Below are 17291 nucleotides of genomic sequence, written 5' to 3'. Positions count from 1 at the left end.
CAGTACAGACTCACATTGTAGTACAATATTCTTAACCTGTCTTGACTACACAATGATGTGGAATTGCTGACTTTGAGCTGAACTGACACCTTGTGGCTGAAAGCCTCAGAGTGAATTTTAACACTGCTAATAGGAAAGCATGGTGAAAAACTTTCTTGCTTTGCATACATATCAGGGTTTTCTCAATAATTGCAGGAGATAATGAGTAGAACATGTGGCACTTTTATCGTAAGACTCGATGTATGACAGATTGACATTTAAATTTGGCTTTACATACAGTAGATCATAAATCACAGCCCATTTGATATGCGAGTCAAGAATCCAATAAGCCTATCTCCTTTATAGCTGAGAGATGGTGCAGGGATTTTCAAGCCACATCCTGTCGATCCTGTATCGTTCTTTGCAGTTGATGTGACATACATCAAACCTGCCTTGGGTCGCACAGACATCACCTTACCACTCCAGAAACAGGTCAGCTTTTCTCTTGATTCCCTGACTTCTCTCTCCAAGGTGTGTTTTTTTCATTTCAATTCAATTCAATTTAATGGGTACAATCGGTGTTGCCACAGGAAATAAAAATAATCAAATTAACAGGAAACAAAACTAAAACTAAAATAAAATCTACATGCATACTGTATTACAGACATTTACAAGAAAGACATATCATAAAATATTTACATATACTGTGAACATATTGAGCATTACTGGGAGACAGACTCACTGTTCCTCAGGCTGTGACAGGAGATCACATACTGGGCTGCCAGTTCAACTGAGTTTCCTCCTCTCTCACAGTAGGATTGGGACCCTTTGTGCTCACAAGAGAGCACCTGTTGCACAGTCCAGAGACATGCTGGTAAGTTAATTGGCTGCTGGGAAAATTGGCCCAAAACTGTGAGTGTGTATGTCTATTTTTGTCTGTGTGTCCCCTGTAACAGACTATTGTCCCATCCAGAGTGTAGCTTGTCTTGCGCCCGTTGCTTGCTGGGATAGGCTCTAGCTCCTCTGTGACCCTGAATTGGACGAAGGGTTAGAAAATGGATGGATGGATTATTTGACAAACTATAGAATGATCTATATGTCAATGGGATTCTAGGTGTTTGTAACCCTTTTTAAAGACAGGTCTAGCTTAACTGCAAACAGAGCACTGTATGAGGTTAAAGTTGAGATTTTTAGAAGGTTTTTGCAAAAACTACTCATAAAGATTAATTTTCAAATGTCTTTGGACTGAGAACTGGTTAAATGATAGAAAATAGTGCAGATAAAAGGTAAATGCTCAAATGCTTGAGGTGAGGTCGTCAGAAGAATAGTATTTAATGTACAAACGTGTTATGCAGATAACATAAACATAAATTATAAATCAGAAATGAAAAATGTTGAGCTTAAAGATGCAACCAATGAAAAAGACATGTATTTCTACTTATATATCATTTCCATCTTCTATAGAATGTGGGGAAACAATAAAATAGGCTAACCAAATGTTAGGATATTTAATAAAATACAATAGGAAGACCTCATTCAGTACCGTACATACATTTTGGTTACCTCAATAAATAAATATATATGTGTTACACTGGAATCAGTCAAGATAAGACTGATGAGGTACTGTACTTTCATGGGCTCAAAGGAGTACTGTTTCCTACCGTGAAAAGCCAAAAGAAGAACACTTAGTATACAAAATACTCAAAAAACATAATTAAATCAAATCGTAGGGATTCTTCAAATTCAATATCGTTAGTCAAACCAGAAAACATAAAACACAAAAAAGAAGAGGAAGTGTATCAAAAACAAAAACACCAACAGTATTTACACAAAACATTGTGGGAGACTGCAGCCACCCAATCATTTTGTTGAAGTCGATACCTTGGCTTCTTTCCTCGCATAAATTAACATTTGTAATTTAAAAACGATCTAGGGCAGGGCCTAATCGACTTCTTTCTTTTGCAATCGTTTCTTATCATGTGTTTCCTGTTTCTTGCAATCTCAAAAGTGAAATACTGGCGCAACCACACTTAGGATACATTCGTACACTTTTCAAATGTTTATTATTATTGTCTAAATAGGTTTAAAATCCCACCCGTACATGTTTCTATAAGCTATTTGTCTTTTCTCAAGTACGCTTAACTAAGTTAAGATGTTAAGTAGTCCAACATCTCCTTATGACAGGACATTTCAGTTTTTCTTTTTTGTGTTTGTTTCCTTAAAAAATGACAAACACGCCATAGGTTTATCAGTAGCACACCACACAGTAAATACAGTAGCGCTGCCCGAACTGTCACTTCTAACAAACCGCAGACTTGTAGTAATTGGTCAGTCCGTGAACCCGGAAAAAGGAAGTAAAACTAAAACAATGTTTCTGTTGTTCTGTATTGTGCACCAAGAAACGGCGTGTTGACCTGTGAGAGGCTAACGCTAACATTTAATGTTGTAAAAGACAGTGTTACTGTATGTAAAGACAGAAGGACATAAGTTTGCAACTGATCGCTGCAAACCGGTGCGTAGAAATGCAAAACTTTTCTCTCTTGCCCAACTGCAAATGCCTCTCTGTGGATAATGGGACCTAGATACTTGTCAGTTTCCTGGATTTCTGAAACGACATTGCAGACACGTCCAAGAAACAACAATTATATTTGAAAAATCATCATTTGGAACTGCGGAATGCGGCATGTATACCTACCGATAGATATTAACATGGACATTGTGATCTGAACAGGAAATAAATACAGGAATTGGGGAAGATCTGAACTTTTGTTTTTAATCGGCGGCAGTAAAATCGGTAGTGGTGCCGATTATCGTTGGCTAAGTATATGAATCTTGGAGCCCAGTTAAGTGTCATTTCCAGCCTTTTGTTTGGTAAGTGAATGCTTTTATATTTGTAATTAAAAGAACGTTTTAAAATTATGTAATTCTGTACTAAAGCTCTTAACTTGTGCTGATGCCCTTCTCAACAAGAGATTGTGGGAGAGAAATGGAAATCCGTATTATGTTTTATTTCTTTGGCAGGTTCCGATTTCCTTGTTCTACCTTGAACCTCCGTGTAACTTGGTAATTGTTTATATTCAAATAAGGCATAGACGTTCCGTTATCTGCGCGTGTACTTCACAGACACTAATGCACCCTGATGGTGAAGAGATGAAGTAAGCAAGTGCTTTAATACCGATATTGTGTTGGTGTTACAACATACAGTATACAAAGTGAATTAAGCACTGCTGGCAGTACACTTTTTAATGCATTATCGATTTCTCGACCGAATTGCAAAAGTGAATACAGGCAATGGACAGACAGTTCCACCGGTGTCCATTGAACGGAGTCCGTATTAGTATTTTCGAGGACATCACTTGTTTAGGCTTAACGTTTGACTTTGGTAAAAGACATATTTATATTATTTTAAGACGATAGTGTTTAACCTTGTGAGCCTAGTTTACAACAGGCCAGCGCTGTTGATATACTTGTACACTGACCCTCTGACATTGTCATGGCTTACTGTACACAGCATCAACATACTGTGACATCGACAGGTGTGGCCGTAATACACCTGCGCTATTTACTTTTACAAAAACAACTCTGTTAATGATAATTCATCACTTTCTTGTGTTCAGAATGGGTTAATGGCAATTAACCTCCTTAAACAAAAATCATTTTGTGAGCTAGCCTAACTGGTTTAGCCCACTGTTCTATGTGCTTGTTTTTTCAGGTCTTCAGATCTGCTGTAATCAGCTTTGATTCATAAGGCACCAATGGGCCTTTTGTATGTGCTGTAAACCTGCAGCCCTGCATTTCTCTTGTTACTCCCTCAGGCGGTTAATATCCAGGCTAATATCTCTGCATTATAATTCATTCGTCTGATTTTGTAGTGTTGCGTTTGTTGCATTAGTTCGATGCTGATATTTGTTATACCTTCACTTCGCAGAGTTATAAACTGTGAAAAGTGTTAATTCCTCTAGTAATCCCAGTATCTGATCTGTTCCCACTGCTATTCTTTTTGCAGTGAAATGACCTGATTGGAATCTAAATGGCATCAAATGAAAAAGATGCGATAGCATGGTATCAAGAAAAGGTAATAATGACTTTTTTTTCTGTATTGAGCATCACAGGAACCATCAAGTTGAAAGTAAAGTTTTAATTCATTGACTGGAAAGAAAAAAATTTGCTATTGCTCTGAAAGTTTTGTTATATTTAGCATACAGGAAGGCAAGCCCTAAGATATTTCTTGTTCTTTCAGATAGGAGCCTATGATCAGCAAATATGGGAGAAATCCTTAGAACAAACTGAGTTAAAGGTAACTAAGAGTCTTTCTTCAGCTGATACTTTAAGGTAAAAGTATTTTACCTAAAATACGTTGCATACTTTAAAAATAACCTCATTTCAACAGTGGGAAGAGACAGTACCAGTCTGCTTCTCTAAAAGAAGAGCGTGCATCTACTCTCAAGTTTTTTTTTGTCGCCAATTAATTCAAGCAGTCGAGCTGCTCGGTGATCACTGGTTTGAGCCTAAACCATGTTGCAGCTGATTCAGATTCAATAGAGATCAAGATTCCCCATACAATGACGCTCGACTGGGTGCCAGGGATGGACAGGGCAGGCATTGCTTCAGCTTGCCATGTGTCAGCCTGCAGTGTGCTTCTCCCCCAGTCGGGGTTCGCTCAATTGTAAGGCACTCTGAGCTTGGAGCATATTGATTGAGAATTGGCTCTGATCAGCGGACATGTTTGAGAAGGGCACTCGTCCATCCACCTTCTCTCCAAGTCGTACTGCTAATTCCACTTTCGGTAGGTAAGAAATACAAAAAACAGTGATTCCAAATCTAGATGAAAAAGCGTGGTGAATTTCCTGAGGCCCAACTGTAGTGACCAGCTAGATTTTTATGTGCCTGTCTATCGCAGGGTCTGAGAAACAAACCAAAGAAGAGAGGACGCATCAAAGCTGATCTGATTGATGTTGATCTCTTAAGAGGTAAGTGCCTGGCCTGAAGAACAATGTTATTTGTCCAAGTAAAGGGAGAGTGTAGGTTTATTCATGAAGGCCTGTGGAGTGTAGGGCGGTGCTAGCTGGGTGACTGAACGACTCTTTCGTAAGGCTCCACATTCAGCAAGGCCAAGCCAGAGAGTCCATGGACATCCCTGACACGGAAGGGCCTCGTGAGGGTCCTCTTCTTTCCCGTCTTCTTCCAGTGGTGGATCCAGGTCACTTCCAGGTGCATCTTCACATGGCTCCTGCTGCTTTACTGCCTGCAAGGTGAGTCCTTCTCCTCGAGGTCAGAGGTGACAGTGAGCAAGCCAGTGAGTCAGCCTGCCTCCAGCGTTTTAAAATGAAGAGGCCAGTCTGGATTAAAGGGGAACTGCAACGCTAATTTGATCTTTCGGGCTTAGAAAGAATAAGCATTGACGAGTGTATTTCAAACTGCAATAAAAGTAAAAGGTGCACTGTAACATGTAAAACCTCCATTTTGCATCACAAAATAGGCAAAATTTCCAGGTACAGTATGCACAGCGCAATATGCTGGATTCAGAATGAGAAAACAGAACTTTGCTGATCTGACACAGCCTTATTACATTGTAAACAAGCAGGCTTGTGAATACTTCTCTTTTAATCCAATAGAAATACTGTATTGTGCTCGACTTTGAAACAGTTTTGCCCACAAATGCTACGTACTTGTTAACTTGTTAATTTTGCATGCAAATCACGTTGCACCATTTCTGCTGTGAAATATCTGCTGCTAAACCTGTACTTATTCACACATACATCACATCGCATTACATTAGACATTACAGTGACTTGTGAGCAGGAAGGGCCGCTTCACATCACAATTTGTGGGAACTCAAATGCGAGTTTGTCACAACATGGTGACTTTCACAAAGTTCATTATTTTGTGCCCAATTCAAAATTCGTACAATTTTTCTTTACCGTCAATTAATTGATTTTCATACTGAGATTTGAAAACCGATCTGAGAAAATTGGACTGCACTTCCCTTCTAATGACTCGGCCTCCAGGCTTTAAGAACTTGTAAGGTCAGAGGCTAGGAAATGTGAGAGAAATGCATAATTCCCTGTTAGAAAAGACAGAAAAGATGAGGAGGCCAGCTAAAAAAGGCAGGCCAGGTATGGATTCACTGCTGTTGGCATTTTGTTTCCTTGCAGTGTTAGCAGTGCTCCTTTATTTGGAGACGTCAGCCGTGAACATCAGTGAACTGGTGGGCCCAATGTGTCTCATGCTGCTGCTGGGCACAGTCCACTGCCAGATCGTGTCCACAGAGTCCAGCCGCAGCCCTGCAGCTGGCCCGGCACGCAGGAGAAGGTCGGAGTCTTGCCCTGCAGCTCTCTCAGAATAAGGGGGGAGTGGGAACATACAGTACTCCTAGCTTTGATGTTAAACTGCTGGTTTGTCAAATACAAAAGTAGTTGGCTTCGGAGAACTATTCTAGCAAAGACAGTTAGAAGACATTTTTGAAACCCTCAAAGAGGTACGCCAAGTCATCCCTGAAAAACACAAACCAGAGAACACAAATGGAAACTGTTTTTAAATGTGAAAACAGGAGGCTGGTATGGCAAGAGGTACCCAGCCATATTGCTGCAGCCAAAACCCTGTTTTCTTTCTCGAAAAGTTGGTATGAGATCCTCACGGCAATTAGCCGCTTACAACCGGAAGGCCTCCTCTCATTTGTGCCCTTTCTGATGCTCTTAATTATGCTCAGGGTTTTAGACTAGAAATGCAAGCGCCATGCTTTCTGCCTTTCTGTCGTCAGTGTTGGCATTGCTGTGTGTTCCCTGCGCAGGCCGAGGAAGGAGAGGAGCCCTGGTGACAAGACAGCACAGAGGGATGGCAGCCTGAACGCCCAGGCAGACAGACCTCCTGAGCTGCAGCACTGCCTGCTGGGCCAGAATGACAAGTATTCCAAAGCACCAAAGAGACAGGTCAGAGCCCCCTTCAGTGAAGTTCTTAATAAGGCATGCATTGAATGCTGGGACGTGTCTAGCAGTATCTAACAGAGTGGTGAGCTTTTAAAATATTATCATCATAGGCTTTTATTATCAATTCTTATTTTTGTATGTTTTTTTCTTTTTGTGTGGAGAATGATGATTTATTTAACCTTGGCTTTAAGAGTCTGTTTCCAAATTAAAGCTCACTGTAACCCCCATGGCCTTCACACAAACCCATCTCATAATGTCAATCTCAGTCTCGTAAGGTGGATGTGCCTGACAGTAAAACCAAATTTCTTACAAATTAGTTTGGGCAGAATATATCTTGTAATTATCTGAGAATCTTAACATATCTTAAGGTGACTCCTTTACTTCAATATCATGGAGTTTTCTAAACATTTTAGTTTTTAGAATAAAAAAATCACAGTTGTGCCATGATCACTTTTTAACATTTTTAACACTTCTTAGAACAATTGTTTGAAAATTTACATAACCTTCTCAATAATATTTTTAAAAGGTCTTTAGGAATTTACAAATTCTTGCAATAAGATGCAATAATGACACTGGTTTCTGGAATTTTCTCTTGTCTGACATAGAAAACAGGCTGAAACTCTTGTCTCGCTTTTTCAGGGTAATACCTTAATTAGAAACTAATGTCCAGCAGAAGTAATAAGCAGACTGCCACTCATTGGAGTCTTTTTTTGTTGGGTAAAGCTGTGGAATCCTCTCTAAAACTTTGTTACAGGATTTTTCAAAGAGCTCTGTGATGGGGGTATCCGATGACTACTCCAGTGAGGATGACGCCGAGATACTTCCTCTGCGCAGACGCAGGGTCGAAGAAGCGCCAGCTGACAGTGTCCTGAGAAGCAGGAGGGCACTCTCAATGCATAACAGCCCCCTGTCTCAGGTAGGACAGCAGACTGACTGAAACCTCTCAGATTGCAGCTCCACAGTGTGGTGGCTTGGTGAATTACAATACTTTCTTTTAGTCTCTTTTTTTCCTTCTTATATAATAATAGTTCCTTACACTTATATTGCGTGTTTCTGAACACTCCACTTAACACGCTTTACAGGTAATGGGGTCTCCCTTCCAACACCACCAATGTGCAGCCCCACCTGGATGACGTGACAGCAGCCCCAGTGCGTCAGTACGCTCCTCACACATGAGCTATCAGTGGGTTGGAGAACAGAGTGATGAAGCCAGTCAGAGATGTGAATTATTAGGAGGCCATTATTGGTAAAGGCCAGTGGGAAATTTGGCCAGGACGCTGGGGTACCACCCAAGCACTTTTAGAGAAACGCCCTCCGATTTTTAATGACCCCAGAGTCAGGACTTGTTTTACTGTATGTCAAGGGAGCCGCCTTGTTTACAGTATAGTGTCCCAGTCACTATTCTGGGGTATAAGGACCCACACGGACTGCAGGGTGAGAAATTCCCACTTCCCACTACTGGTTCCACTTACACCACTTCCAGCAGCAACCTTAGCCTTCCCAGGAAAGGCTCACACCTGCTTAGCTTCAGTGGGTTTCCAGTTGTGAGCTGCAGGGTTATGTAGCTGCTAGCCAGTAAAAACTAAAAACACTTACTGATTCATTGCTTTAGCCTCAGTAGCCACTGCACTTACTGTATACAGTATGTTGATTTAAAATTGTGTCTTATTTTGTAATGACTGTAAATCAGCAGTAACACTGAGCTTATTTTTGAGCAGTATGTGGTGCAGATTGAATGAAGTCAGTTATTTTTTCCATATTTTATTTTGCACCCTGAAACCCTTATGTTAATTAATGGACTCAAAAGGAGTTGTGTGTTTTTTAAGGTTCCTCAAGGCTCAGGCAGTGTCTTGTGACCGTGTCAGGAAGGTATGGTAACATGGTGTTTCCTGCCGCACAGGAGGAGCGCCGGCCGGCCAGCAGGGGGGCAGGGGGCAGCCCTCGGCGCCCCTCGGACAGCCCGCGGCTGGGCTCTGACACGGATGACATGCTGTGCGAGGAGCTGCTGCAGGGCCCCGACAGTGCCTCCTCCGGCAGCAGTGACAGCGGGGAGGGGGGCCCGTGGTATAACGGCCTGCCCCCCACCGTGTTCAGGACAACCGAGGAAGACCTCCTCCAGCAGGTGCCTCTCCCCTCACCGGCAAACCTCTCAAGGCCTCTAATTCCCAGCATCTCAGCTAACTTTAACCAGCTTTATCTAGAGAGTCAGACGGGTAGCTGTTTCTTTCAAAGAGCACCTCTCATGTTAATGGTGTATCTTTAAAGACCATGCCGTCACTATGAATTATGAATCCATTTATAAACTGATATTGCCTATAAATAAATTCAGAACTGTCTTTTCAGGGGTAATACTGAGTAGAGTGAATGGAGGTGGAATGTTTTCAGAACATTTGTATAATTGATGATAACACCATCACACCAAAGATTTAAAGCTGCACATGGAGAGGGCTTTTATTTTTTAACTAAGTGTATTGTAGTGAAGGTAAAAAGTGTCTCTCCAAGCAGAGTCACCTGTCCTGGCTACAGTCGTGCCACCCCTCCACAGACAGAGTGAGCACCATCGTCTGGGAGAATGGAGAGTGCAAGAAGGTGGACATGTCAGTGTTGGAGATCAGCGCCGTCATCATGAGCCGGGTATGTCTCCCAAGGCCGTGAGCATGCTCCTTCATTGCCTGCCCCTTCAAGTGAGACTGAGACCATCCTGAAGGACTATTCATTAAGCATGTAAACCTTCACTTGTTCCTTTGCAGCCTACACATGGTGACACAGCTACCTACTTCAACTTCTTCAATGTACTTCTGCTGTGACCCACTATGCCTTCCGCTTGATCTTTTTCTAGATCTCTCCGTCATTCCTTCACCTCTTCCCTGAGCTACTTTCCCCCTTCTCTCACCAAACCTCCATCCTGACAGCTAAAGAAGGCTCCACAGCTGAAACTTTGTGTTTCTTTTCTTCTCTTTTCAGCAGGGATTAAATTTTTACATGATTCATTAAGTCATGAAATGGCCCTCACTTTTTTTTTTTACTGTAGCTGTGTTACTAGAAACGCTGATCCTAGACCAGCTAAGCCTGCTGGTGTTTTGCGTACGTGGGTGCGGAGGTATCAAGTGTTGACTGTTGCCCCTCTATACAGGTGAAGGATGAGGAGCAGGGTTTGGGGTACCTGATGCTGGGAGGAGGGGTGACGGTAGTGCTGGCGCTTCTGCCCCTCATCTTCCAGATGACCAGGCAGCTGGATGTGGCGCTGCTGGCTTCTCTCTCAGCGGCGGAGCTCCTGCATCTGGCCTGTGGGCCACCCGACCCCCGGGGGTACGCCCTGCTCCTCATCACCCTGCTGGAGCGTGTGTGCCTCTCCTGGCTCTTCTTCTTCATGATGTGTGTGGCCGAGAGGACGTACAAGCAGGTGAGCGGCTGGGCTGAGCTGCGAGGTCCTATCAGGGTGGCATGAATTGTCACTGACAAGTAGGCCCTGTTAGATGAAAGATTATTGGCCATAATGAACAGGGGAAATCTCCAGTGTCTACCTTTGCTGTCTAGAACCTTTCAATCTAACCTAAAATATTTCATAATAATTGTTTTGATCTATAGGGACATGAGAAATCTACGTGTACAGTATCTTATTGATCCAAGGATCTTATCCAGCTATTTCAGGATTTTTGTTTTCATTTTTGTATCTTATTTGCTGTTGTCGTGCACAGCACAGCAAGGTTTATTGGTGTGCAATGTGCTGAATGTATAATATACACCATTTTAATAAATATCTTGCTATACACAAATGCAGAGAGAACAACTATATACTATATTTCAGTCTTGCAAGAGACAAGAGTGTTGCCTTCACAACAGAAACGCTCTTAGTTATGCCTCTTTTCCCTTTATCCCAGAGGCTTCTCTTTGCCAAGCTCTTCAGTCACCTGACATCTGCCCGCAAGGCCAAGAAGTCTGAGATACCGCACTTCAGACTGAAGAACGTGCAGAATGTGAAGATATGGCTGTCGCTTCGTTCCTTTCTCAAGGTAGCAAACGTGGTTCTGACCATTTGTTTAGTTCAACAGCTAAAAAGAATGGCACCTGTCGGTAACACGATGTTTTTGTGTGTGCATAAATTGAAAAACATGGCAAAAGCCACTAGTACTAGAAATTTTAAAGTAGAATATAAATATACTTAATTTTTGCAAACTATTTGAACCCTTTACCACATTTGGTGGGACTTCTTCTCATCCCAGATTCAGGAGTGGAAGCTACAGTATGAATGGTGGCAGCTGTTTATTTTGAGTGGTCAGATGCGTGTAGCTTGTCTGCCATTGTGGGATCACATGCTGCTCTATCACACACTAACCGTGTTAGTGATCACTCTTGCTGTATGACTGGAAAAAAAAGCCCCTAAAATGTGAAAATAAATGTGGCCAATAGGCTGTGAAACATGTCGTGCCCATGGAGAATTTTTTGATTTGGTGGAGGAAAATGATGTTTTCAAATCAGTGCTTTGGTTTCAAGGTAAACGAAACAGCATTTTATTGTTCAGTAATCCTTTTTCATTGCAACATATAACATTACGGTCATTGATTTTATTGTGTTTAGTAAGCAAAACGATTACCTAGCTGTCTTTGATGGTGTGTAACCACAACCTTGTGAACCTAATCTTTTTCTCCCCCTAAGTTAATGTATTTGTCAGCTGCTGTTTTCTTATCCACAGGGGTTTTTAAAAGTCTTAATACCCATGGTTGACAAGGGGCTATTGTATAAAATATTCCTTTACACCTGCTGGAAGGCGATCAGCAGTTCTTCTTGTGATTTTACGGTGTTCTGCACCTGTTGCTTGATGGCAACAGTCTAGTGTTCCTCATCTTGACATAGCACTTGTTCTTGCAGAGACGTGGACCCCAACGCTCTGTGGATGTAATCGTTTCCTCTGTCTTCCTGGTCGCACTGTCGATCGCCTTCGTCTGTTGTGCACAGGTCAGCCAGCTTTAAAAACTTTGAAGCAACTCGAGAAAAGGTTGCTTGTCCACAGATAAGAGCCAGCAGGCAGGTGTTTGTGCATTTACGCGTGACTTGGGTTGTTTGAGGTATGCCATTGTTTGCCAGTATCTCACTATGACAAAAAATAATTGATCAGGCAGAAACTGGGAGATACGGTTGACAATAAAACCCAGCACAAAACAATTGTCTCTTCAGCCCAACATGATCTTTTTCTAGTACAATGTTCTAGATTAATGTTATTAGCAACTGGTATTTTATTTGATAAAACTGCCTTTGATATGTAATAACTATGCTTGTATTTCCTGATGTAGATGGCCATTCAGGGGTGACGTACTGTTACAAAGGTAACAAAAGGGAAAAGTGTACAATTTCATTGGTTATGTTAAATAGTAGAAGAGCTTATTGCAATATGGCAAAATGACTACAAGATACTTTCAGAGCTCATCTTTTGAGTTGGAATTTGCTCTCTGCCTAGTTTCTTCAAAGTCATCACACGTTCCTTGACTCCATGTATAACTGGGAGCTGCTGATCTGGGAATCGTCTCTCGTCATTTTCCTGCTGCGTCTGGCCACCCTGGGCTCTGAAACAAACAGAAAGTACAGCAACATGTCAGTATTACTCACTGAGCAGGTAGGGCTCCGGCATCATGTGACACATAGCTCGTGTCCACAGGCAGTGTGAGAATTTCTGTTGTTTTCTTTCAGTCAATAACTGGCACAAGAATCATTGTACAACACTTTGTCATTTTACCCACACAGAAGTGAAACCAGTGATCTCGGCTGTTTGAGATTCTCCAGCAAAACTGTTCAAATAAGTATTTTTTTTTTCCGCCCATCAGATCAACTTGTATCTAAAGATGGAAAAGAAACCCAGTAAGAAAGAAGAGCTGAACATTGTGAACAATGTGTTGAAACTGGCTACAAAACTGATGAAAGTAAGAAGTGAAGACTCCTCTTAATCTGTAAAGTGACACTGTCAGTGGATAACAAGTTCTTAGTGCTTTGCCAGAATCACCTTTAAATCAAGACAAGTGCAAACATAACCCAGTGATAAAGCAAAACAGTATTGTATATTCATTTGAAAAAAGCATTTTTTCTGTCTAAAATTCTGTGCCTTAACTGGCACAATCTAGTTTTGTAAAATTGTGACCACTTTTAAATTCCCCAAGAAGTATGTTGATACACTATATTAATTCTACACAGTCCTTTCCTGAACTCCAGTTTGCTTTTAGCTAAAATTCTATACCCTTTTCCATTTATGTGTAATAGTTATTTTTGGACGTTCAGTAGATTGATAAAGACTTTTTCTTCAACATGTATTCCTCAATGAATTCATTGGATAGTGGCATTTGTTTTAAAAAAGGTCTTGACAGATTTCGTTTGTGGGCGCGTTTTGTGCATGATGTGGAGTTGTACAAATTCTGATTCTTGAAAACAAAGTTCTGCCTGTTTTGTTAGGTGTATTTAAACTTTCAGTGGCCACAGAGCAGAAAGCAATAGTGATTTGCTCTTTGTGCAGTTGTGGTCATTGTGCAAATGAAGTACCTAAGATCTCCCCATGTGCAGTGATGCCTTCAGATTCTCACTCTGTTCCCTGCCCCTCAGGAGCTGGACACTCCCTTCAGGCTGTATGGACTGACGGTGAACCCACTCATCTATAACATCACTCGGGTGGTCATTCTGTCTGCGGTCTCAGGAGTTGTCAGCGACCTCTTGGGCATCAATATTAGAGTGAGTAACACAAATCAGCAGGTCAATGGTGTGAGCATATGGTTTCAACCCCAAATCATTCACCATTGGCTTTAGTGCTTGATCACATTGTTGTGCTTGCTGTCAGTTCAAAGTAGGAATCATGTTGCAAAATCTAAGCATGCAGATCATGACTGAGAAGCAAAGAAAGTTTCACAGATTTAAAATTAGATTCTTAGATCCTGTTCAATTAATACAAATACAAATTCACAAACAATCTTGCAAACTTAACTAAAAACATACATTTTGAATGTCTGCAATGCATTAACTTTGTTTTGGGTGCTTAGTATATTAAAACTGCTGTGTTATGTTTCATTTATTTCAGCTGTGGAAGATTAAGCCTTGATGTGAGACTACAGTTAGAGCTCGGAGCTGGCTGGATAATGGACTTGGGTCTGAACTTCCCCTGAGAGACGGAGCCATAAAGGTGTTGGGCTAGGTGGTCAGAAAACTCTTCCCACCTTCAGACAAACCCCCTGAAAGCAGCATGTCAGTTTGCACAATGCTGGAATAGACTTTTTTGTCACGCGTACAGATAGTAAGCGTAAATAAAATAAGCAAAAAAACGATTGATAACTGATTCAGCGTATCTCTAAACAACTCAAGGCTCTAAATGTTCAAATTAACTTTTGGAAGTCGTAATAGCCTGTAAATTCACACACATTCTGATGACTCTTTAGCCAAAGCTGAATCCTTAACAGATGGTGGAGAGAAACATAGACTATTCAAACCACACAGACCTAAAAACACAACTGTAAAAGATACTGCAACAGTATAATGTAATTTAATTTAATTTCTTAATATCTGGTGTGTGTACTAACTAGCAGCAGCATGAACTGTTACATTACTAGGAGTAGAATGGAAAGTACTTGAAAAATACATAGAGTATAGCTGTATAGCTTCTCAAACAGAGTACAGGGCATGTTTTTGCATTATTTGCAGTTGGCTTTTGGTAACATAAATTTTGGTAAAATATTTTCTGACACTGGTTTGCTGACACACGCATGACCTATTCTTCTGTTGGCTCCACAAAATACATCATGCATGTCAGACTACTGAATTCGGTAGTGAAAAGATTTAATCTGAAATATGTGGGCAGTTTAGGGACTGTGAGAGTCTAAAGTTGTGACATTCCTCGCTGTACCCACAGTTAAAGTAACACTGAACTTTTATTACCTTAAATTTTCTTCTGTGTCATCCCATTAAGGTAATTTGCTATACAGTATGTGTCCACTTAATTTCTACAGTTTGATTTGTGCCTGTCTTCCATACCATATGTCTGCTTTTTTATATTTAATTGCTGAGTATGTTTTCTTCACATTTATTTAGATAAATACAGATCTGTGGTCTTGGATAACCTGAATATTTAATATATTTAATATATTTTGTCTAGTATGTATTGGGTATCTATAAACATCCTGACAGGCAGGTGTCAAAATCCCAGGACAACAGTAACTAAATCTGCTGCTCACTCCATTTAATTTTGACAAATACCCAGCATTCATACCCAAGGCCCTTCCTCCTTTTTCCTAGAAGGGAGTAAAATAATTTTTAAATTTTGGAATACCTATTTATTTTTATATTCATTCCCACTTCGTTTTGAATCGCCAGTTGAAAATGGCTTAGCTTTATGGTGGCAACTTCCTTACCACAAGGGGGAGAAGGAGATGCATTTGACCACAGAATGAGATACGCCACTGACACTCCCCACTGTACAGCTGTTTGTCATTTGATACATTACAAACTCCGCAGTGCCTTACCGGAGAGTTTATGCCTTTTGAAGTGGCCTGCCTGTTGGTAATGTCACTGGAGTTAGTTTGATAGAAAGCTGAAAGAGCCCATGCCAATCAATTTCAGCCTTCCAGGCAGCTCAGCCCCTGCTTCTGGGAGACCCCTCTTGACAGAAGGCTAGACCCATGACCCAGTCTTGAGCTGGCAGTGCCAGGGCCGTAGGGTTCTGCCTCCAATCTTAATGGGCAACTTAATAATACATGCCACTCTTTTGTTAATTAAACAAATGCAGAGCCACTGATCCAGTAATACCTTAAGGTTATTAACACCAGAACATCACAAGTGGGTAGAAAATGCACAATTACAGATGTGCAGAGCAATGCAAAATTCATCATGTATAAATACTAATGTAAGTATTTGTAAACCAATTAGCCATTTGTTGTGTAAATCTTTGTAAATCTTTTTGTCTGAGGTCAAAGTGATTCAATTACATCCCATTCCTTGTAACATCACACCATCTGCTTTCCGTGATTCAAGAGACACCAGATTCAGAATGTTCCCAGAAAACTCTACATTTGATACTTCACTCCAGAATTGGAAACCTTTTTAAACCTCTGTTATCCACTAGATCAGTTGTGTGTATTACAGGATGTACTTAATTTACTTAAGTGAGTTGCCTTTTTTCATCCCTGCTTGGAAATTTCTCCCTGGGCTGATCTTTTTTGTTTAAACTAGCATTTGTTTTGGAACTTTGTCTCTTGACTCACATGCGGGATAAGTACACAAGCCCCTCATAGACAACACCATTGGCACATCAGTTTACAACAGATATTCACTCATTAATTTGGATTAAAACAAACTATCCCTATTTATTGATTATATTTTTCCAAGTTTTGTTGAACACTGAATTATCTTAGTGAACTGTTTGAACAATCACAGGTTGAATACATCCAAGTTCAGACTGGGAACACACAACATTTACTGTACGCCTACCTTTGAGATACTGTTACATGAAAGGTTTTCAGTCCCTAAGCACTGAATTGTAAAAGCAATACTTTGAGAAAGAAACAAAAGGTTTATTAAAAATGTTTTTATACATTCTGTTTTCCTGTGGTTATTGATCATGCATAGCTGTACTCTTAATGGTGATTGCAGTAAGGGCAGCATTTAGTGCTTCTGTATGTTGACTTTAACCCACTTGTTTTGAGGATTGAAAGCCTGGCCACATGGATCAGATGGTTGTAACCAAAGAGTTGCTGCATGAGAAGTGGTAGGAATGATGGTGGAATGTTAGTGTAAGTGAGGCTGGGCGTGAAAAGTCTAAGAACCTTAATTGGAACCACAGAGAGTTTTAGAAGTTGAAAAGGGTGGCTTATAAATGTTATAAAGTATATAAAATGCAAACATAAACAAAAAGACTTCATTAACTTTTGATATCCATTTAAGTACAGAAGCACTGAAAGCATTAACACTTACTACAAAAAACATTATGTTCTTTGGTGTTTGTATCCAGACTTGGTGTTTGTTCTTCCTTAGTTCATGATCACAAGGTCAGGTTTCACTCAGGCAAGTTCAGGCAACAAAATAGTCTGTTTCCACATGGTGTATATTCTCGTAGAGAAAACCTTGTCATACTGAAACTATGCAGATCTCCCAGAAGAGACACAACAGTTTGTTTTTTAAAGTGAATACTTAGAATGTGTTGTTGAGAGCCAGCAGATACGTTTCAATGTTGATTGCTCAACAGGTAGGGCTGAACTGGAGCAATTCATTTTGGTTCAATCTAGAATAAATATTGGTTTGAATCTTGGATGCACTGGAACAAGTAGCCCAAAGCCACATTTATATATGTAGACTATAATGTATTATTATATATATATATTCCTGGTCAAAGTTTAGTTTTGTCACTGGTAAACTGATATAACA

At 40.7% G+C, this 17291-nt stretch overlaps 1 protein-coding gene across 6 annotated transcripts; it reads left to right on the top strand.

Moving 5' to 3' along the window:
* Window positions 1–2302: 2302 nt before the first annotated feature.
* phtf1 (putative homeodomain transcription factor 1) lies at window positions 2303–16463 on the top strand. 6 transcript variants are annotated; one of them, XM_088640121.1, is made up of 17 exons: window positions 2304–2850; window positions 3986–4054; window positions 4220–4276; window positions 4880–4949; window positions 5073–5231; window positions 6135–6291; window positions 6770–6908; window positions 7660–7821; window positions 8806–9027; window positions 9411–9539; window positions 10039–10308; window positions 10787–10918; window positions 11775–11861; window positions 12361–12516; window positions 12725–12820; window positions 13491–13616; window positions 13960–16463. In XM_088640121.1, exons 2-17 carry the CDS (start codon window positions 4010–4012, stop codon window positions 13978–13980), a joined length of 2028 nt encoding a protein of 675 aa, XP_088496247.1. In that variant the 5' UTR covers window positions 2304–2850; window positions 3986–4009; the 3' UTR covers window positions 13981–16463. The 6 variants fall into 6 exon arrangements, with proteins under 6 accessions (XP_088496248.1, XP_088496247.1, XP_088496246.1 ...); XM_088640120.1 differs by having other exon boundaries at window positions 9408–9539; XM_088640122.1 differs by lacking the exon at window positions 4220–4276 and having other exon boundaries at window positions 2303–2850; window positions 9408–9539.
* Window positions 16464–17291: the final 828 nt, after the last annotated feature.

Source organism: Lepisosteus platostomus, chromosome 7, assembly GCF_059453375.1.
Source record: "Lepisosteus platostomus isolate fLepPlt1 chromosome 7, fLepPlt1.hap1, whole genome shotgun sequence".
Lineage (NCBI taxonomy): Eukaryota > Metazoa > Chordata > Actinopteri > Semionotiformes > Lepisosteidae > Lepisosteus > Lepisosteus platostomus.
This window is presented reverse-complemented; position numbering and strand designations above follow the sequence as displayed.